Below are 24131 nucleotides of genomic sequence, written 5' to 3' on the forward strand. Positions count from 1 at the left end.
TTCTGAAATTTTCAGCATCTGAAAGATGCCAGGTAGACTTATGATCAGAGCACTGATTTCAACTATTTCTTTCTTATTATTTCTTTTTGTGCTTTGGAGGTTTTGTTCCCTGATTACCTTGAGCAGAAGCTGTATAGACTGAAAAACAAGCTGCAATTTGGAGGTTTTTCAGTAAAGCTCTTTGCAGGCAACTAAAGGATTTGATAGTCATAGCTGTACAGCCATTATTCTAGCACGTGTGGGGAGACCATGTGGACTGGAAGGTGGTAAGACACAGGCTTTGGAGTCAGATGGAACTGGATTCAAATCTTGGCTCTAACAACTACCAACTGTGTGACACTAGTCAAGTCTCTTAGCCTTTCTGAATGTATCCTCTCATCTATAAAATAGATAATAATGATTCCTACAAGAGTCCCTGGGACGATGAATGAACCTGATGTATAGTAAGGACTTAGTGAGTGCCTGGAACATAGTAGGTGGTCAGAGCTTAGAAGCTATTAATATCCATTCATTTCAGTAATTTTCCAGCCATCTGGTATTGACTTATGTGTTGTATTTATGGATCTCTTCCCCAAATCTATTTGGACTTATTACTCACATCTTTCCTCCAACATTGCAAGCATTTTAAGAACAGTTCTGAAGGTGTGATGCAGCACGCCAAATCCGGGGCAGCTGTGACCACCACAGGATGCCCGGGGAGCATCCATTGGTAAAGTTCCCTGGGCCCAGAAAACTTGCACTATTCTTAATAAATTAGGTGCTGGACTTAGAAAAAAGTCAACAGAGATTTCCTGACCAAGTTTTCCTGTTTCTATATTTGGCTAAAGTCAGACAGATTCAGTCAACCAAATGAGGTCTCTGAGCTCGGGCAGGACAAGCATAGCCATTTTTCTCTGTATGTGTTGGCGGCAGCTAGATTCTGGAGCCAGATTGCTTGAATTTGAAGCCTGGCTCTTCTCTTTCCTACCCGGGTCACCTTGGGCCATTGTGTCTCCACTCCTCTTTTGTAAAACACCCCTCTACATTAAAGGTTTATTGTGAAGAGTTAAAGGAATTGTTAATGTAAACATTCAGAACAGTACTTAGCATATGGTAAGCTCTCGGTGAATGTTTTTGTTGATATCACAGAGGTAGTGGGGTAAATTCTGGGCTGCAGAATGTTTCCTAGGTTCAATCTTCAGTGGCTGAGCAGTTCTACTTCTTATATTCATCCTGCAAATATTTATTGATTTCCTACCATGCCACACTGCTCTGAGTTCTGGACACAGGAGTGAACAAAACAGTCCAAGGAATTAGCATTGTAACCTTCTTTAAGTGATGGTGACCAATGCCTCTATCTGGGCCTTTGCTGTTTTGAATAGGTGCACTGGGTATTTGTCCCTAGTTCAGTTCAGTCACTCAGTCGTGTCCGACTCTTTGCGACCCCATGAATCCCAGCACGCCAGGCCTCCCTGTCCATCACCAACTCCTGGAGTTCACTCAGACTCATGTCCATCGAGTCAGTGATGCCATTCAGCCATCTCATCCTCTGTTGTCCCCTTCTCCTCCTGCACCCAATCCCTCCCAGCATCAGAGTCTTTTCCAATGAGTCAACTCTTCTCATGAGGTGGCCAAAGTACTGGAGTTTCAGCTTTAGCATTATTATTCCAAAGAAATCCCAGGGCTGATCTCCTTCAGAATGGACTGGTTAGATCTCCTTGCAGTCCAAGGGACTCTCAAGAGTCTTCTCCAACACCACAGTTCAAAAGCATCAATTCTGCGGTGCTCAGCCTTCTTCACAGTCCAACTCTCACATCCATACATGACTACTGGAAAAACCATAGCCTTGACTAGACGGACCTTTGTTGGCAAAGTAATGTCTCTGCTTTTGAATATGCTATCTAGGTTGGTCATAATTTTCCTTCCAAGGAGCAAGCGTCTTTTAATTTCATGGCTGCAGTCACCATCTGCAGTGATTTTGGAGCCCAGAAAAATAAAGTCTGACACTGTTTCCACTGTTTCCCCATCTATTTGCCATGAAGTGATGGGACCAGATGCCATGATCTTTGTTTTCTGAATGTTGAGCTTTAAGCCAACTTTTTCACTCTCCACTTTCACTTTCATCAAGAGGCTTTTTCGTTCCTCTTCACTTTCTGCCCTAAGGGTGGTGTCATCTGCATATCTGAGGTTATTGATATTTCTCCCGGCAATCTTGATTCCAGCTTGTGCTTCTTCCAGTCCAGTGTTTCTCATGATGTACTCTGCATAGAAGTTAAATAAGCAGGGTGACAATATACAGGCTTGAGGTACTCCTTTTCCTATTTGGAACCAGTCTGTTGTTCCATGTCCAGTTCTAACTGTTGCTTCCTGACCTGCATACAAATTTCTCAAGAGGCAGATCAGGTGGTCTGGTATTCCCATCTCTTTCACAATTTTCCACAGTTTATTGTGATCCACACAGTCAAAGGCTTTGGCATAGTCAATAAAGCAGAAATAGATGCTTTTCTGGAACTCTCTTGCTTTTTCCATGATCCAGCGGATGTTGGCAATTTGATCTCTGGTTCCTCTGCCTTTTCTAAAACCAGCTTGAACATCAGGAAGTTCACGGTTCACATATTGCTGAAGCCTGGCTTGGAGAATTTTGAGCATTACTTTACTAGCGTGTGAGATGAGTGCAATTGCGCGGTACTTTGAGCATTCTTTGGCATTGCCTTTCTTTGGGATTGGAATGAAAACTGACCTTTTCCAGTCCTGTGGCCACTGCTGAGTCTTCCAAATTTGCTGGCATATTGAGTGCAGCACTTTCACAGCATCATCTTTCAGGATTTGAAAGAGCTCAACTGGAATTTCATCACCTCCACTAGCTTTGTTCGTAGTGATGTTTTCTAAGGCCCACTTGACTTCACATTCCAGGATATCTGGCTCTAGGTCAGTGATCACACAATCGTGATTATCTGGGTCATGAAGATCTTTTTGTACAGTTCTTCTGTGTATTCTTGCCATCTCTTCCTAATATCTTCTGCTTCTGTTAGGTCCATACCATTTCTGTCCTTTATCGAGCCCATCTTTGCATGAAATGTTCCCTTGATATCTCTAATTTTCTTGAAGAGATCTCTAGTCTTTCCCATTCTGTTGTTTTCCTCTATTTCTTTGCATTGATCACTGAGGAAGGCTTTCTTATCTCTTTTTGCTATTTATAACCCTGCTTGATTTATATCATTTTATTCCCATATCATTATCCCAAAACAACATTCATTTGTTCTTAAGTACCTAATATGTGCTGTGTACTCTTAAAGAGCAGCTGAAAAAGAGCTGGTGCATGCCAACAAGTGTCTGTGGAATAATGCGGGCAGTAGATAGCTGATCACAACACAGTCAAATTCATGTTTTGGTTGAAAAAGGCATAGAGTGTTATGGGAGCTCAGAGGAGGGGCATCAAAATAAAATGGTGGAGTCAGAGAAAGTTTCCTGAAGTAGATGAACTCTGAAGGGTGGTTTGGAGTTAGTTCCAGAGAAGTGTGGGTACATGGGGAGGGGTGGAGGGGTGAGGAGGTAAGGGAAGGGTGGATGAGGGAAGGATGGGACTTTCTAGGCAGAGAGCATGAGTAGAGAAAGTATGGATGCTCAAAGTCATCTGACTGTTTGGAGAGCTACAAAGGAGTCATTAGTCCAGTTACAGCAGAGGACAGGGTGACAGAGTGAATGAGGAGGAGGCACAATGTGAGCCAGGTAGTGAAAGACCTTTTGTGCGTTTCTCAGGAGTTTGAACTTCCTCCTGAAGACGGCAGGGGGTCAAGAAAGGATCTGAGGCTCTGAAGTGATATAGACATGAGTAGACATCATGATGGAATTGCTGCTTCATCAGCAGTGTGGAGGATGACTTGAAGGACAGTTTAAAGGAAATCAAGGAGATCAGCGGTCCCAGTCAGAAAGCACCAAGGTCTGAACACACAGTGACAAGGAGGTGGTAGGGAAGGGCTCAGAGTTCCAGAGGTATTAAGAAGGAGGTATGTTCTGTAGGACTTGGTGAATGATTGACTGGGTGGGAAGCAGGGACTTTAAACTTGTTGAAATCATAAACCACTGTAAATTAAGAGAGTTTCACGTTGTCATCATCTGGGGTCATCATGATTCCTTGTGTTACTATGAAAAGCTAAACCAGGGCAAATGTGCTAGCTTGGATGCTCAACATGGTCGGTGAGGGTGTGAGTGGGCCTTCTGTCCTGAGGCCTTTGAGGACATGGCAGTCCTCTGTCTTGACTCAGGTCAGTGTTGTTAACACAATTCCAGCCAAGCAGATCACTGCATCCCCTAGTTCACTGGTTCATTTGTTCTTTTATTTATTGATCAAGTATTTATGAAATGCCTGCTAAGTGATCTCATGGAGCTTATGTAATGGTGGGCAAGAGTGGAAGAAGAAGCAATCATATATTAAAGTAAAAAAAGAAAATACTTTCAGATAGAGGTAAGTGGTTTTAAAAAATGAAAACAGAGTGAGGGAGAGGGCCTGGGAGGTTGGCTAAGAGCTTCGCCCTGGGAGGAACATCCCAGGGAAGGGTGCCGAGATAGCAGCTAGTTTGGTTGCTCACCTGGATTACTGCAGTCACTCCGTAACTGGTCTCCTTGCTTTCCCTATTCTCTGCCATTTTTGACACCACAGCTGAAGCAATCCTTTCAAAAATATGAATGAGATCCTCTCCTCAAAACCCTTCTGCACACCCCATGTCATAATGAGTAAAAGACAAAGCACCCACAGTGGCAGCAAGGCCCTCCCTGGTCAGACCCTCTTCTTTCCTCTCTGATCATGTCTCCTCCTTTCCTCCCTGCTTTCTCTGCTACAGCCCCAGTGGCTTCCTCCTGCTGCCTGAACATGTCAAACATGCTCCCATCTTTCTGCCAAGTGCTGCATGGTTGTCCCTCACTTTAGGTTTTGGCTCTTGTGTCATGTTGGTGGCCTCGGCCTGGCATAAACCAGAATTCCAGACTCTCAAAAGAAAGCAGGTCTTCAACATAAAGCATACTCTTTGCGCAAACTGTTTAGGTATCATGAGTCATTCTTTTTAAAAAAAAATTTTGGGGGGGTTGCTCTGGGTCTTCATTGCAGTGCACAGGCTTCTCATAGAAGTGGCTTCTCTCGTGGAGCACAGGCTCCAGGCATGCGGGCTCAGTAGTTGTGTCTCCTGGGCTTAGTTGCTCCATGGCATATGGAATCTTCTCAGACCAGGGATTGAACCCATAACCCCTGCACTGGCAGGCAGATTCTTATCCACTATACCACCAGGGAAGTCCCTTGAGTCATTCTAATTAAGGATGATAGGAACCCTCCTGACTTTCCCAGGTGCCAGCCAAGGACCAGCCTTGCAAACAGACCTTTCTAAGGACAACAGTCTCAGGCTGCTGTGCTAACTTTTCTGCACAGCATGGCTAGCACCTTCCCAGTGAGCCCTTCTCTCACCACCCTCTTTAAATAGCAGCTCCTCTACCAGCACTCCTTGCCCTCCTCTCCCTGTTTACTTTTTCTCCATAGCACTCATCACTCACTAAGATACTATATCATCTACATATTTGTTTATTGCCTGCATCTCCTACTAAAATGTAAGCTTCGTGAGGGGAGGGATTTTTGCCTGGTTTGTTTACCACCAAACCCCCAGCATCTGGACAGTGCTTGGTACATGGCAGGTACTCAATAATATATGATAAATGAATTAAAAACAGGAAAACATGGAACATGTGGTTAGAACAAAATAAGCTGTGCAGAAAGAGGTAGGAGATGGGGTTGCTGAGTTGATGAGTTGAGAGCAGACAGGGACCTTGTGGGCTGCAGGAAACAGCTTAGACAAACATATTTCTTAAGTCTCATGATCTCTCCATAGGATTGCCCAAACCAGATCTTTACCATTTTCTCAACCTCAACTCACTCTCCTCTTTCCACATGTCTATCTCTTTTTTCAGTCTCCAATTCTGTCCAGTGTAACACTTCATGCTTTTCTGCCCTAGAATTTATCACAGTTGTAATAAGTTAATTATTTGTATAATTCATTTAGTATCTGAGTTCTCCATTGAACTGAAAAATCCTATCTTGTTAATGCTTTATCCTCAGTGCCTAACCCAGAACTCAACAAATATCTGAATGAATGACTTGCTTTTCTTCAGAGTGCAGATGACCTTGGACTAGGCTAAGCCTCCTGGGGACCTTGAACCACCCCAGCGCTTTCCCATGCTCTCAGCCTAAAACCTTATCACCATTTCTCTAGCCTCCCCCCAGATTTGAAGCATTCAGTGCCAGGAAAATCCCGGCCTCGCCATGACTCAGTTTCTGATGCTTGGCTGTGGATGTTCACTTTTCAGGAGTCCTTGGAAAAGGCCCAGCTGCTTGCAGTAATTGGGGACCAGCTTATCCAAAGCCACCATTATGCAGTGGACTCCATCAGACCCAGGTGTGCGGAGCTCAGGCACCTTTGTGATGACTTCATCAATGAAAACAAAAAGAAACATGACATTTTAGAAAAGTCCTTGGAGTTGCACAGAAGGTTGGACAAGGTGAGCAAAACTAAGCCATGACCATAATGTGTGCAAAATGTCCTGTGAAGAAGTCTTAGTCATATTTGCCCTCCCTACCCTTCATTATTGTTGAGAGGATGAAGTGCTTCATGTGGAACAGCACTCAAGAGGCATTAAAAACTGTACCAATCTGAAGTTTTAGGAGTATTGAAGGTGAAAAATATCCTAGCCATCCACCACATCTCATTTGAATGAAAAAAAGTCCACATCTTCTGTGTGGACTCAGACTTAAAGTGTGTTTTGACCTGACCCAGCCCTTCTTGATGCCCCATCAAGTGTACAGAGAACCGAGCACTATAGTTGCAAAGTGCTTCTCCTCATTAAAGGCATCAGATTGTGAATCCTTTTGAAGAAGCCTAAGTAATAATGACCATTATACATTCCTACCATATATTGAACACCTACTGTGTTTCTACCAGGAGCATAGTTGCATCATCTATTTAATCCTTAATATAACCTGTGAGGAAGACAATAATGGCCTCATTTAAGAGATAGAAATTGATATTCAACATAGTTGAATGGGTCGATGAGTCACAGCATTTAGTACATAAGGTGAGCGTGCTATAATTGCAGATTTCCTGATGGACCACTCTGAAGACTCTGATTCAGTAAGTCTGGGATGATGCCCAGAAATCAGTATTTTCATCAAGTGTCCAGGTGATTTGGTGCAGGTGGTACCTAGACAACACTGAGGAACCTTGGAATAAAAGGTTGCCCAAGACCACACATGGGATAAATAGGGGATTGCAGATTTCGGGTCAGGATGGCCAAATTCCAAGACCCAGACTCCTTAGACTAGACTGCAACTCTATGCAGAGTGCTCACGGGGAGGGGTTGCCTCCCCCCACACCCCACTGCCCTTCAGCGGTGATCTCTGAGGCAGGTGGCCAGTCAGCAGGGGCCTTGACTTCTGGAGCCTTCCCTATCAGCTGTTCCAGCCAACACAGGGCTCATACCATGAGTCAGCATGCTCCATTCCCACAGTTGTTCCTCTCTGATCGCTGGGAGCACCCGCCCAGGCTGTTTACACCATCCCATTGCCACAGGGATTTTAGTGTCAAGGAAATACAGCTGCTCCAGAAGCATGTGGCTCAGAAGGGCCTGGAGCACAGCCTGCTCTGTGTGCTGTGCTGTTAGCAAGATTAGCTAGCCGCTGTTTCCCTCACTCCATTTCTGCTACAGACATAATAGCCTAATGCGATCTGTGGAGTGTGTGTGTGTGTGTTTTAGGGAACAAGTAGCTGCTGTGACTCTGCAGAAGACCCAATCCTAGTGTTTTCTGCAGATATAGGCATGATTTTAAAGAGAAAGTTTTCACAGTATGTATCAAAGCATAATTTCATATTATTTTGAAAATCCAAAAATATCAGAAGGAGGAGGAAAACAATGGGATGCTACTTATATTCCATTCCCCTCTTCATCCCCACACAATGGGAATCATCCATTTTAATATATCTTTATATGATTTCTTTTTAAGTCTAAAAGTAGTACACATTCAGTGTAGGTAATTTAGGGGAAAAGTCAAGACAAACTTAAGTTGCCTATAATTTTCCCACATAGAGATAACTACTTCGGAGCTCTCTTTGGATCTTTTTTTCTCTGTACAGTTATTTTACATAGCTCTTTAGGTCACGCAATAAATGGTAATGCACATGTACTTGCAAGGGTAGCTTCTTTTCATATAAATATTCAGACAGCACAAGGGCCCTTGTCTTTCTGTTTAAGTTTTTTAGAAATCAAATTGTTAGAATTCTTTACCTATGTGATTTCATCCCAACATTCTGGAAAGTTTAAGTACTGCTGTTCTGAGTCAAGAGTTTTGCATCCTTAGATTCTTCCCTTGGAAAGACAAATAGAAATGTGGACAGAGGAAAATGGTATTCTTGTTAAAGGAGACATTCCCTGTATCAGGAGGGCATGGAGGGCCCAGGTCTGAAGCCTCATTTTTCACTCTGTGCTCTTGTAACCAATTAAGATGCAAGAAAAACGACCTAGAGGTTAGACCCAAAAAGCCATTTGTTGTATTTTTCAATGGTTAAACCAAACATAGAAACAACTCAACTCTCTCCTCTTAGAGATTTGGCAATTATTGTCAGTGGAGAAGAATGTTTATGTGATTTATTTTTTGATTAAGTGACTTTCCTAAAAAGTATGCAGATATAAAATTGATTTGGGCTTGTCCACCTCATGGTTATATTTTTGAATGTCTAAACTTGATCCTGGATGACATGACATCCCATAATAATTGCCTGTTGTCTCAAAATCCTTGTGGACCCCATATGAGCTTGGACCTCCTGAGGATGGTGGTGGCTGAGCTGTGGGCAGGCTAACTGCACAGGGCACTGTGTTTCTTTCCAAAAGGTCAGCCAGTGGTGTGAAGCAGGAGTCTACCTCTTGGCTTCCCAAGCTGTAGACAAGTACCAGTCCCGAGAGGGCATTGACATTGCCTTGAATGACATTGAGACATTCCTGGGCACAGCAAAGGAGTACCAGTTGCCCAGCTCCAAGGACTTTTACAACCAGTATGAGTTGATGCTCACTCTTGATATAAAGGTAATATTTCTGAGTTATTTTGATCCATGGTTGGGAAAGGGATGGGGGGACATTGCATGTTGCCCAAGAAAATTTATGTTGGATGTACTGAGCAGATTAACCAGTTCTTGAGCTCTCAAGTGGCCTCTTAGACTCCTGGTCTGTGCTTCCTGGAAAACTGACCCTTCATGGCTTGATTCAAATAACTTTCATTCTCTGACATTCATTTCTCTACAAATACTTATGAGCATCTCTGACATATCATGCTCTGTGCTGAAGGCCAAGGACACAGTTATGAGCAGAAATAGATGTGTTTACATCCTTCACTGAACTTACAGTTTATGTATGGGAGAGGCTGACATTAATAAATATCAAATACAAAACACAAAAATGTATTGCAAACTAAGATAAGTGCTTAAGAGGATGTATTCAGGGTTCTATTGGGTATAAAACAGAGGAACTTGACCTGGACTGAGGGTCAGGGAAGTTCCCTGGGAAGATTCACTTGAGCCAAGGCCCGGAAAATGAATAGAGAAGATGGGAGAGGCTTTCTAGATTGAAGGATCAGCATGTGCAAGGTTTCAGGGCTGAAGGGAGCCTGGCACAAGTTCAGAACCCCAAATTCAGAACGGCTAGTGTATAGAACACAAAGAATGTTTGGGGTGAGATTAGAGAGGGGTAGATGAGTTGGGGCCTTGTGGGGCATATGAAGGAGTTTGGTCTTTATTCTGAGAACCACTGAAGGATTTAAGAAGGAGAATAAGGATCAGATTTGCATTTTGAAGGGAGCACTTGTTCTGTGAAGCCAACAGAGTTATAGATAGTACACTTTCCTCTTACAGCCATATTACCTTGTATGTACTTCTAATGAAGGGGCTTTTTTTAACCTCTTTTGAGTCATGGACCCTTTTGAGAATCTGATACACCTATTTTTAGGGTTCTGTACTCAGAATGATTGAATGGAACTTGATGTAGGTACTGTTTACAAAGATATGGGCAGAATTTAGGAAACCCAATATGGATGGTGAAGCACCCTGGACTAGCAAGAAACAGGGAACAGTTACCACCACTAAGCCTGAAAGACAAATGGGAACTCAAGCAGCTCTATAGCTGTGGCTGTAAGAGAGATAGTCTGTAAGAGCTGTGGCCTTGGGCAGAGGCCACAGCTGGTGGGGAAATGTATAGCCCTACTTTTCTCTCCCTCTCAGATTTCCTAGTGGTTCATCTCACTGGCCAAATCCAACTAAAAGCCCATGGACCTCTTGTGAGCCCATCTGATGGCTACTGTAGAGGTCAGCTTCCTGGGACACAGAGCAGTATAGAGAAGATGTAATGGGGGAGCAAACAGGGAATGCCCAGTATGTATAGCTTTTATGATTAATTTTAAGGGAACACCTTGAAGGATATCCATGGATCCAGGCTAAGTTCCTTTGCTCCAAAATGATACATAGCAAACTGCATTCTAGTTATTTACTTTTGTCTGTCTTGTTTATTATACTGGAAGCTGCAGTGAGGCAAGAGCCTCACCCACCTCTGTGTTCCTGTGCCTAGCCTGTGCCTAGTATCTTACAGTCCATGTTTGTTGAACAAATGGACAGGCAGGTGGCAAGTGGGCTAAGTACAGTGAGGGCAGCTTGGTGTGGGATTGTGCTTCAGTGTCAGTCTTTCCCTGACTCTTCCTGGTGGGTTTTGGTGTTAAGATATGATCTTAAAGTGGTGTTGGGGGTAGTTAGGCTGGTCTCCTTTCCCTAACACAGGGACCCTTCTACTTCCCTACAGAAAGGACAAAGAGAAGGTGCGTCTAGTGTCTGTGCTATATTGTAGACCCAGGATTTGGTAGCCTCAGATCGTATTCCCAAAGCAGAACAGTCTCATTTAGCTCCACATCCATTAGCTGCACAAACAAGTTTATCAGGTCAATCAGGGAGCCTTGTGGCCACAGATACCATTTTGGCCAACATCAGCAAATGTTATAACCACATCTCCCACCAGATAAGGAGTAAAACTTAATAAACCACTTCCAGGAAATAGGCAGAAACAAGGAGGAGGGAGGAGACCAGAAGAGAAATTTATTTTTAAAACCCAAAATGGACCCTCCAAGTCCCCCAAACCTTTTCTTCTTTTGGTTTGGAGTAAAATTCTAGATGTTAATGTTCAGATATTCTATTCAGTCAGAGAGTTTTATCCACTGAGGAGTAATGACTTGGTTGTCAAAATGGGTATTCTATAGACATAGAAATAATCCTCATTATATGCATATACACACATTGGTACAGATACATGTATCTCCTTAGTTGGACAGTTGGTTCCAGGCATAGAAACAAGACCCCTAGTATCAATGAGCACACCCACCTCTGAGATCTTAGTTTCTAATACCATTCTCCAGTAGAAGAGAACTGGGCTCCTTGGAGAAATGGCCATATCTAGGACTGGGACAGGAAATGTACAAAATGATCCTAGAGAGGGTTATCAAGATGGCAGAGTAGGGGGATGCGAAGTTCACCTCTCCCAAAAAAACACATCAAGATTACATCTACACGTGGAACAATTCTCACTGAAAACAAATGAGACTGGTAGAAAGACACTTATACAACCAAAGCTGTAAGAAAGATCCATATGGAATTAGGTCAGGACCACACCCCTGGGAGAGGACACAAAAAAGGAGGGGGATTACATAGGCCTTTTAGGGAGTGAGCAATTTGAACTACATATGGGCACCCCAGCCCTGGGATCTGACACAGGGAAGATGAGTCCCTTTAGTTGGTTTGAAAACTCCTGGAAACAAGGTGGATGAAGCACATTGAAATTTCCCAGGATTCTGGCTAGTTTCCTGTGACTGCACCAATGACTGACTCTGCCCAAGCTAAGTGCTCACTTGGCTGTTCTTGCTCTGTGGTGGTGCAGCTTGACACTAGGGCAAGAGCTGCCACAGCTTCTGGAAGAGTGCAGTTGTGGGGGTTGGGGCGTGGAGCTGGCTCAGACCTGGCACAGCACCCAAACTGGGGCGAGGGCAGCCGTTACTGGTGCTCATGGAGGAGGCAGATCCAGAGTAGTCTGAATTCTGACTCATCTGCTGGGGCCACTCCAGCACACACCCCAGTCCACACCAGGTGCCTACTCTGAGCCCTCCTGTTCCAGCACTGCTGCCCTTTGGGGCAATTCTGGGGAAAGGGGGAGAGCACACAGAATAGAACCACCTCAGACCCACTCTCAGGGCCTCTGTTCCAGCAATCTGAGATCAGACCCCTCACCCAGTAGGGCAGTGATGGCCACTGAGCTGGGGGGAAGTCTGAGTCACACCCGGCTCTGGCTTCAGCCCCTCCATCTCCAGCCCATAACCTACCAAGGTGCTAGCTGCCAGCACACCCTGAGGAAAGATATGACTTGTGCTCATGTCAGATCCAGCTCTCCCACCAAAGCCACTGGGCACATGCAGACTATCTAGGGATGCTCCCACACAAGGACACCCCTTCAAGACCAGGATAGAGAACTGTTTCACCTAATTTCATAAAGACAGAAAAAGTTAAGCAGAATAAAAAGACAGTAAAAGTTGTTTCAATTGAAAGAACAAGAAAAAAAACCCTGATAAAACAACTAGTGAAACATAGATAAATAATTTATCAGATGAATAGTTCAAAGTATTGATAATAAGAATGTTAACTGAACTAGGGAAAAGAATAGGTGAACACAGTGGAAATATTAACAAGGAACTAAAAAGTATAAAAAAGAACCATTCAGAACTTAAGAATACAATAACTGAAATGAAAAAACACACTAGAAGGAATTAACAGCAGACCAGGTGAAACAGAAGAATACACAAGTGGTCTGGAAGACAGAATAATGGAAACTACCCAATCAGAATAGCAGAAAGAAAACAAATTTTAAAAAATGAGAATAGATTAAGGGACGCCTGCAAAGAGTCGGACACGACTGAACGACTGAACTGAACTGAACTGAACTGGAACAATATTAAGCATACTAGCATTTGCATTATAGAGGCCCCAGAAGGAAAAGAGAGAGAGATAGAGGAGTCAAAAATGTATTTGATGAAATTATAGCTGAAAACCTCCCAAACCTGAGGAAGGAAACAGATAACCAGGTACAAGAAGCACAGAGCAGCCCACACCAGATGAACCCAAAGAGACCCACACTAGGTGTAATTAAAATGACAAAAGTTGAAGATAAAGAGAATTCTAAAGGCAACAAGAGGGGGGAGAAAAAAAAGTTATATACAAGGGAACCCCCATAAGGCTATCAGCTGATTTTTCTGCAGAAACTTTGCAGTCCAGAGTGAGTGGCCATGATATATTTAAAATGCTGAAAGAAAAAAAACCTACAATGTATGATACTCTACACAGTAAGATTATCTTTTAGAATTGAATGAGAAATAACTTATTAGATGAACAAAAACTAAAAGAGTTCATCAATACTAAATAAATGTTAAAAGAGATGATCCAAAGTGGAAAGAAAATGCTATAAGAAGTAAGAATTTATAGGAAAGGAAAAATTCCAATAGTAAAAGCAAGTATGTAGTGAAGGCTGTGGATGAACCACTTAACTAAGCTGGTAGGAAGATTAAAAGATAAAAAATCATAAAATTAAACATAACTACGGTGAACAGTGAAGAGATACGCATGAAGATGTAAAATACACATCAAAAACACAAAACATGAGGGAGGGGCAGTAAAAGAGTGTAGCTGTTTTAGAATGTGTTTTAATTTAAATGAGCACCAGTTTGAAAAAAATAAATACAGTTACAGATAAACATATATGAACCCCATAATAACCACAAATCAAAACCCACAACAGATATACAAAAATCAGAGAGAGAGGAACACAAGCATTCCACTAAAGAAAATCATGAAACCACAAGTTAAGAAACTAAAAGAAGGAAAGGACAGAGAACAATTAATTACAAAAACCAGAAAACAAGTAACAAAATGGCAGTAAGTACAAAACTATCAATAATTACTTTATATGTCAGTGGAATAAATTCTCCAGTCAAAAGACATAGAATGGCTGATTGGATTAAAAAAGAATACCTCTCTATATGTGACTTACAAGAGACTCACTTCAGAGCTAAAGACACACAGACTGAAAGTGAGAGGTTGGAAAAAGATATTTTGTACAAATGGAAACAGCAATAAAGAGAAGGCAGTAATATCAGACAAAATGGACTTTAAAACAAAGTCTATAACAAAGGACAAAGAAGGGTATTATTTAATGATAAAGGGATCAATACAAGAATATAAAAGGGGTATAACTTATTAACATATATGCACCTAGTACAGGAAAACCTAAATCTATAAAGCAAATATTAACAGATTTAATGGGAAGCTTCCCAGTGGCTCAGTGGTAAATAATTTGCCTGCAATGCAGGAGATGCAGGAGATGTGGATTTAATCCCTGGGTCAGAAAGATCCCCTGGAGGAGGAAATGACAATCTTTCCCAGCATCAGGGTCTTTTCAAATGAGTCAGTTCTTCACATCAGGAGGCGAAGTACTGGAGTTTCAGCTTCAGCATCAGTCCTTCCAATGGAATATTCAAGGTTGATTTCCTTTAGGATTGACTGGTTTGATCTTCTTGCCCTCCAAGGGACTGTCAAAAGTCTTCTCCAACACCACAGTTTGAAAGCATCAATTCTTCAGCACTCAGCCTTCATTATGGTCCAACTCTCATGACTACAAACCATACAAACCGTAGCTTTGACTATATAGACTTTTGTTGGCAAAGTGATATCTCTGCTTTTTAATATGCTGTCTAGATTTGTCATAGCTTTCCTTCCAAGGAGCAATCGTCTTTGAATTTCATGGCTGCAGTCACTGTCCGCAGTGACTTTGGAGCCCAAGAAAATAAAATCAGTCAGTGCTTCCACTATTTCTCCTTATATTTTCCATGAAGTAACTTATACTTAGAACTGGACATGGAACAATGTTCCATGAACATGAAGATCATTCAAAATTGGGAAAGGAGTACATCTGTTTGTCACCTCCACTGTATAATCATAAGGGATTGCTACCTATTTTTATAAATCAAGTTTTATCAGAACACAGTTGCTCACTTTCATTTATGTATTATCTATCATCTATGACTGCTTTTCTGCTAAAATAACCAAGTTTGGCAGATTCATCAGCAACTAGACGATCTGCAAAGCCTGAAATATTTACTGTTTCGTCCTTTTCAAAAAAAATTGCCAATCTGTGGTCTAGATCAAAACTTTTCAACAGAAATATAATGTAAACCATATATGTAATTCAAGATTTTCTGGTAGTTGCATTTTAAAAAATAAAAAGAAACAAATTAAATCAATTTTAATAATGTTTTTTTCCACCTTTGTGCAAAATATTTCAACATAAAATCACTGTTGTATAATTAATTATATTTTAATGAGATATTTTATGTTCTTTTTTCAAGTAAATGTTCAAAATCCAGTGTGTATTTAAACAATGCAGCTCAATTCAGACTAGCTGTATTCCAGGTGCTCACTAACCACATGTGGCCAGTGGGTACCAGATGGACAGTTCAGGTCTGCCTTCAGATCCTCCGATAAGTGAGACCTGACTCAGATTTTAGTGCAGAGGTCAGCCTTGACAGGGCCTTAGGCTATAGGGAAAGAGTTGTTCTATAGCTAACATTCCAGTCCTCAGGGATCTTTGCTCTTTCCTCAGAAGATGGTTCAGCATAGAAAAGACAAATTTACTTTTTCCAGTTGCAAAATGTGGCAACCCCCCTGGATGTGTGCTGAGCCTGTACTTTTGGAATTTGGCATCCTCAGGCCACCCTGCATGGATTATGGTGTTTCAGCTCTTCTGAGTCCCTTCTTTGGTGGTTAAAATCATCCAAAAGATGGATGTCAGAGTCAGCATGACAAAGAGAAAGCTACCCACTTCCTTGACCCACCAGAGCTGAAGGGACATCATGCTGAAAGAAATGTATTTCAGCTGGATTCAGGCCTTGGGGAAACCCAGGTGAAACAGTTCTGGTTTTTTGTTCTTCTGAACCTTTGCCTTAGGGTACATAGTCCCTTGTGAGAACATGTTTGAGATCCATCTTTCCCTGGTACTTGATCAGTTTATTTCTTTCCTACTTATATAGAGAGAAGAGGTCTTGCAGAATAAAATTTAAATGTGTATCCTTTTCATCACACATCCTTGTGCTTCCCTTGATCCTGCCTCAAAATTTAGCTACTCTTTCCCCTACAATACTTACAGTCTTTTTTCCACCAGGGCCTTTATTCAGGTTACATTTCTCATTTTGAATCATTCTTTTGTAAGTTGGCCTGTGACATCCTTTTCTACCATGAATGGATTTGCCTTAGTGAGCATTTAACCACTCAGCATATATTAACTCATAGTCAGCAAAAGAGTCTGAAGTACTTGCAGTAATTGGATGCAATCTCAAAAATGACAGAATGATCTCTGCTTGTTTCCAAGGCAAACCATTCAAAATTACAGTAATCTAAGTCTATGCCCCGACCAGTAATGCTGAAGTTGCATGGTTCTATGAAGACCTACAAGACCTTCTAAAACTAACACCCCAAAAAGATGTCCTTTTCATGATAGGGGACTGGAATGCAAAAGTAGGAAGTCAAGAAATACCTGGAGTAATAGACAAATTTGGCCTTGGAGTACAGAATGAAGCAGGGCAAAGGCTAGTAGAGTTTTGCCAAGCAAACACACTGGTCATAGCAAACATCCTCTTCCAACAACACAAGAGAAGACTCTACACGTGGACATCACCAGATGGTCAACACCGAAATCAGATTGATTATATTCTTCACAGCCAAAGATGGAGAAGCTCTATACAGTCAGCAAAAATAAGACCGGGAACTGGCTGTGGCTCAGATCATGAACTCCTTATTGCCAAATTTAGACTTAAATTGAAGAAAATAGGGAAAACCACCAGACCATTCAGGTATGACATAAATCAAATCCCTTATGATTATACAGTGGAAGTGAGAAATAGATTCAAGGGATTATATCTGATAGACAGAGTACCTGAAGAACTATGGACGGAGGTTTGTGACATTGTACAGGAGGTAGGGATTAAGACCATCCCCAAGAAAAAGAAATGCAAAAAGGCCAGATGGTTGTCTGAGGAGGGCTTACAAATAGCTGTGAAAAGAAGAGAAGCAAAAGGCAAAGGAGAAAAGGAAAGATACACTCATTTGAATATCCAAAGAATAGCAAGGAGAAATAAGAAAGCCTTCCTCAGTGATCAGTGCAAAGAAATAGAGGAAAACAACAGAATGGGAAAGACTAGAGATCTCTTCAAGAAAATTAGAGATACAAGGGAATGTTTCATGCAAAGATGAGCACAATAAAGGACAGAAATGGTATGGACCTCACAGAAGCAGAAGATATTAAGAATAGGTAGCAAGAATACACAGAAGAACTATACAAAAAAGATCTTCATGCCCAGATAATCACGATTGTCTGATCACTCACCTAGAGCCAGACATCCAGGAATGCGAAGTCAAGTGGGCCTTAGGAAGCATCACTACAAATAAAGCTAGTGGAGGCGATGGAATTCCAGTTGAGCTATTTCAAATCCTAAAAGATGATGCTGTGAAAGTGCTGCACTTAATATGCCAGCAAATTTGGAAGACTCAGCAGTGGCCACAGGACTGGAAAAGGTCAGTTTTCATTCCAGTCCCTAAGAAAGGCAATGCCAAAGAATGATCAACTACCTCACAATTGCACTCATCTCACACGCTAGTAAAGTAATGCTCAAAATTCTCCAAGCCAGGCTTCAACAGTACATGAACCATGAACTTCCAGATGTTCAAGGTGGATTTAGAAAAAGCAGAGGAACCAGAGATCAAATTGCCAACATCTGTTGGATCATCAAAAAAGCGGGAGAATTTCAGAAAAGCATGTACTTCGGCTTTATTGACTATGCCAAAGCCTTTGACTGTGTGGATCACAACAAACTGTGGAAAATTCTTTGAGAGATGGGAATACCAGACCACCTACCCTGCCTCCTGAGAAATCTGTATGCAGGTGAGGAAGCAACAGTTAGAACTGGACATGGAACAACAGACTGATTCCAAATTGGGAAAGGAGTACGTCAAGTCTTTATATTGTCACCCTGCTTATTTAACTTATAGCAGAGTACATCATGAGAAATGCCAGACTGGATGAAGCACAAGCCAGAATTAAGATTGCTGGGAGAGATATTAATAACCTCAGATACGCAGATGATACCACTCTTATGGCAGAAAGCGAAGAACTAAAGAGCCTCTTGATGAAAGTGAAAGACGAGAGTGAAAAAGTTGGCTTAAAACTCAACATTCAGAAAACTGAGATCATGGCATCTGGTCCCATCACTTCATGGAAAATAGATGGGGAAACAGTGGAAATAGTGGCTGACTTTATTTGGGGGGGCTCCAAAATCACTGCAGATGGTGACTGCAGCCATGAAATTAAAAGATGCTTGCTCCTTGGAAGAAAAGTTATGGCCAATCTAGACAGCATATTAAAAAGCAGAGACATTACTTTGCCAACCAAGGTCCATCTAGTCAAAGCTTTGTTTTTTCCAGTAGTCCTGTATGGATGTGAAAGTTGGACTATAAAGAAAGCTGAGTGCCAAAGAATTGATGTTTTTGAACTGTGGTATTGGAGAAGACTCTTGAGAGTCCCTTGGACTGCAAGGAGATCCAGCCAGTCCATCCTAAAGGAAATCAGTCCTGAATATTCATTGGAAGGACTGGTTTTGAAGCTGAAACTACAATTCTTTGGCCACCTGATGCAAAGAACTGACTCATTTGAAAAGACCCTGATGCTGGGAAAGATTGAAGGTGGGAGAAGGGGACGACAGAGGATGAGATGGTTGGATGGCATCACCGACTCAATGGACATGAGTTTGAGTAAGCTCTGGGAGTTGGTGATATCGACAGGGAAGTCTGGCCTGCTGCAGTCCATTGGGTGGCAAAGAGTCGGATACGACTGAGTGACTGAACTGAGGTGAACTGAACTGAATCCCTCGGTGCCTGGCAGTGTTCCAGGTGCTGGAGATACAGTGGTGAAAAGAATACAACCACTGACCATCAAGTGGGAGATACATGCTCTTAGAATCACAATTCTGTACAAGGCAAGATATGCAATGACCTCCATATGGATGCTCAGAGAAGAGGGGAAGATGAGAGAAAGGGAATGCCTCCTGTTCTCAGATTAAGTACAGAGCCACCAGCTCATGATCTACTTTTTTTCCCCATAGACTAAAGCCCAGAAAGTCCTGCAGAAGCTGAGCGATGTGCAGGAAATATTTCACAAGAGACAAATGAGTCTGATGAAACTGGCAGCCAGACAGACTCGCCCAGTGCAACCCGTGGCCCCCCATCCTGAGTCCTCCCCAAAATGGGCATCACCAAAAATCAGCCAGCCCTCCACTTTGGGTGAGTTACTTGGGGAAGGAAGTTTTGTGGTTTTATGTTTCATCCATGCTCATGAGGATTTAGATTATGCTTATTTAAGATGCATAATGGTCACTGTTTCAACAGATATTATTTAAGATATGGAATAGTACAGGCATTGAAGACTTATAAATTTAGGTAAAACTGAATGCCTGGATGCCAGGAGAAGTTCACAGTCTAGTAGAAGAACAATATAAATGCATGAATAGGATTAGCATAAAAAAAGCTTCATTAAAAACCTTTAAAAGGCCAACAAGATTCTGTTAGCAAAAGAATGGTAAAATTGGTTCTTTGAAAAAAATAAAAAGATGAGTCCTTACATCAGTCCTCCATGGTCTTGATTACTATAGCCTACTAATAAGACTTGAGATTAGGTAATATAAGTCTTCCAACTTTGTTATTTTTCAAGATTGTTTTGGCTATTTTAGGTCCTTTTCATTTCCATATAAATTGTAAAATCACTTTTCAGTTTCTCCTGGGATGAATATGTAGATCACTGAATGAATATATAGTTCAGTTTGGGGAGAACTTTTATCTCACCAATGTTCAATCTTTCAACTTATAAATGTTATAATGTTCCATTTATTTAGGTCTTCTTTAATTTTCCTCAACAATTTAGTAGTTTTGAGTGTAAAGATCTTAAATATGTCATGCTTGTAAAAAGCTGTATGATAAATGGAATTTACCATATATAACTATTATCAATAGGAATATATTTCTGTATAGAAATGTAATCCTATCATCTGTAAATAAGGACAGTTTTACTTCTGTTTCAGTCTTCACGCTTTTTTCCCCCTTGCCCCATGATAACGGCTGGAACTTTTAGTAGAACATTGAATAGAAGTGTTAAGATCAGACATACATGATTCTTCCCAGTTTGTAGGGAAAGAACTTATTGTTCACCTTGAAGTATATGTTAGCAGTAAGTTTTTCACAGATGTACTTTATGAGATTGAGAAAGTTCCCTTCTATTCCAGTTTGTTAAGAGTTTTATCATGAATGATTGTTGAATTTTTCAAATGCTCTCTTTGGTGCATATAGTTAGTTACTAGTAGTTGCTCAGTAGTGTCCGACTCTTTGCAACCACATGGACTATGGCCCTCCAGGCTCCTCTATCCATGGAATTCTCCAGGCAAGAATACTGGAGTGATTTGCCATTTCCTTCTCCAGGAGATCTTCCCAACCAAGGGATCAAAATTGCCTCACTTATGTCTCCTGCATTGGCAGGCAGTTTCTTTACCACTAGTGCCACCTGGGAAGCGCTATGTATGATTTTTCTCCTTTATTGGTTTATATGGTGGATTACAGTGATTTATTTTTATATGTTAAAACAATCATGCATTCTGGGTAAACATGCTTGGATATTATATATATATATATATAAAATTTGTTGCCACATGTATTTTGAAACTTATTAAGCATGCACAGATTCATAATTATTTTATCTTGCAGATATATTGGCCCTTTTATAATAATGAAATATCATTCTTTCCCTTCTTATCTTTAGTAATAGGCCCTATATTGAAGTCTACTTTGTCAGATATTAATATTGCCATTCCAGCTTTTTATGCTTAATGTTTACATGATACACTTTTTCATTCTTCTATTTCTGACTTTATTTTTAAAGTATATTTCTTATAGACAGCTTTACTTGGGTCTTCCCTTTTAAAAACATTATGTTAACTTCTATCTTCTAATTAGAGTGTTTAATTGATTTCACATAATATGTAATTATTGATATAGTTGGATTTAGAGCTACTATTTCATTATTTGTTCTCTATTTGTCTCATACTTTTTTTATTCCTCTTATCTCCTTTCCTGACTTTTTTGAGGTTAGCCATTTTTTAGTATTCTCTTTTAATTCCTCTACTGACTTTTTACATACATACACACATACCTTTTTGCATTGTTTTTCCCCCAGTGTTTCTTCTAGGTATTACCATGTGTATCCCTAATTTCTCACAATCTACTTTGAGTTAATATTGTAGCACATTGTGTAAATACAGGAAATTTGCAACAGTATAGTTGCATATGCTGTTTAATCATCTTCTGTGCTATTCTTATCCTAAATATTACGTCAACATATGTTACATACCCCAATATTGTGTTATAATTTTTGCTGTAAACAGGCATATATCTTCAACAAAATTTGGAGAAAGGACGAAAAAAGGAACAAATATATAGATAATTTTATATTTACTTCCTATTCACCATTTCTGATGTTCTTTATTCCTTATTGTATTTTGTCTCTTCCGGCTGAAAACCTTCCTTTGGTATTTCTTGTTTTGCAGGTCTGTTTGCAACAAATTCTTTCAGTTTTTATTTATCTGAAAATTATGGGGTCTTTTGATAACTCTCCATTTAATACAATTTACAGTCCCTGTCTCCTACCACATATTAAGCTTTTTAGAATTAAAAAGTTGATAACAGTTTAGTGTTATAACTTTAGTGTTTAGTTCACTAAATTCACAGTTTTGTGAATTTCTTTCCAGAATTTTTCCACACACACACACACACACACATACACATGTACACTCAGACACACTTATGCATGCACACCACAGATACACACAGACGTGCACACATAGAGACATCCTTGGATGGTTGGAAACAGGGCTTGGTTCTCTTGACCTCTTATATAGGGCACTTTCCCAAAGCTAATTATACTCCTTTATATGACTTTGCTTCCCTCATTATTATTATTATTTGGATTTCCCTCATTATTTTAAAGGACATATATTTGTTACAAATAAACAAAGCACGACGATAAATTGTTTCTCAGCTTTTCAAACACAAGACTTCACAGTAATTAATGATCCTAGGATCCACAGATCTTTGACATGTCCGAACAGGTACTGTGGACTTTGATCAGGTGACTTGCTTATTTTGTATAATGCTCCTATGCTTTTGTTTTGGAGATTAACCACTGAGTGTGGATTCTAGCTGGTTGACAACAGGATTGTTGAACACATTCATCTGACTCCTTAGTAACTGAGTCCATGCCAAGATAAAGTATTATATTTCACAGTGTAAGGAACATTGTCAGGGCCACTTAGAGGTGGGAGCTGGAATCTCAGCTCTGACTCTTGGTAGCCAAGTGTCTTGGGTACTCTGAACCTCTCTGAAGTACACAAGGAACGTGAAAACATTCTTCTGTGGCTATGTGTGCCCATTTGTGTCTGACTCTTTGCAACCCCGTGGGCTGCAGCCTGTCAGACTCCTCTGTCCATGGTGTTTAATAGGCAGGAATACTGGAGTGGCTTGCCATTTCCAATCCAGGGGATCTTGCCAACCCAGGGATTGAACTTGCATCTTCTGTGTCTCTTGCATTGGCAGACAGATTCTTTACCACTGTGCCACCTGGGAAGCCCCCTTCTGTGGCTATGCTGCTGCTGTTGCTAAGTCACTTCAGTCGTATCTGACTCTGTGCGACCCCATAGACGGCAGCCTACCAGGCTCCCCTGTCCCTGGGATTTTCCAGGCAAGAACACTGGAGTGGGTTGCCATATCCTTCTCCAAAGCACGAAAGCGAAAAGTTAAAGTGAAGTCACTCAGTAGTGTCCGACTCTTCGTAACCCCATGGATTACAGCCTACCAGGCTCCTCCGTCCATGGGATTTTCCAGGCAAGAGTACTGCAGTGGGGTGCCATTGCCTTTTCCGTCTGTGGATATAATAGTAGCTAAAATATACTGAGTGCTTACCAAGACCTAAACACTTTGTGCATATTAATTCACTAAGGCCTCATACACACATACATACTCTTCAGTTTAGTTTAGTCGCTCAGTCATGTCTGACTCTTTGCGACCCCAGGAATCGCAGCACGCCAGGCCTCCCTGTCCATCACCAACTCCCAGAGTCCACCCAAACTCATGTCCATTGAGTCGGTGATGCCATCCAGCCATCTCATCCTCTGTTGTCCCCTTCTCCTCCTGCTCCCAATCCCTCCCAGCATCAGGGTCTTTTCCAATGAGTCAATTCTTCTCATGAGGTGGCCAAAGTATTGGAGTTTCAGCTTCAACATCAGTCCTTCCAATGAACACCCAGGAACTGATCTCCTTTAGGATGGACTGGTTGGATCTCCTTGCAGTCCAAGGGACTCTCAAGAGTCTTCTCCAACACCACAGTTCAAAAGCATCAATTCTACAGCACTCAGCTTTCTTCACAGTCCAACTCTCACATTCATACATGACCACTGGAAAAACCATAGCCTTGACTAGATGGACCTTTGTTGGCAAAGTAATGTCTCTGCTTTTGAATATGCTATCTAGATTGATCATAACTTTCCTTCCAAGAAGTAAGTGTCTTTTAATTTCATGGCTACAGTCACCATCTGCAGTGATTTTGGAGCCCCAAACAATAAAGTCTGACACTGTTTCCACTGTTTCCCCATCTATTTGCCATGAAGTGATGGGACCAGATGCCATGATCTTTGTTTTCTGAATGTTGAGCTTTAAGCCAACTTTTTCACTCTCCACTTTCACTTTCATCAAGAGGCTTTTTCGTTCCTCTTCACTTTCTGCCATAAGGGTGGTGTCATCTGCATATCTGAGGTTATTGATATTTCTCCGGGCAATCTTGATTCCAGCTTGTGCTTCTTCCAGCCCAGCGTTTCTCATGATGTACTCTGCTATAAGTTAAATAGG

The 24131-nt window shown here is 41.3% G+C and overlaps 1 protein-coding gene across 4 annotated transcripts in view; it reads left to right on the forward strand.

Moving 5' to 3' along the window:
* MCF2L2 (MCF.2 cell line derived transforming sequence-like 2) overlaps positions 1-24131 on the forward strand; it is a 259475-nt gene that overhangs the window by 111615 nt on the left and 123729 nt on the right. For all 4 annotated transcript variants that reach the window (XM_061414608.1, XM_061414617.1, XM_061414625.1 and 1 more), the window contains 3 exons: positions 6328-6519; positions 8902-9093; positions 19292-19469. In XM_061414608.1, coding sequence (XP_061270592.1) covers positions 6328-6519; positions 8902-9093; positions 19292-19469 — 562 coding nt within the window. The remainder of the gene's footprint in view (positions 1-6327; positions 6520-8901; positions 9094-19291; positions 19470-24131) is intronic.

This window comes from Bos javanicus, chromosome 1, assembly GCF_032452875.1.
Source record: "Bos javanicus breed banteng chromosome 1, ARS-OSU_banteng_1.0, whole genome shotgun sequence".
Taxonomy (NCBI): Eukaryota; Metazoa; Chordata; class Mammalia; order Artiodactyla; family Bovidae; genus Bos; species Bos javanicus.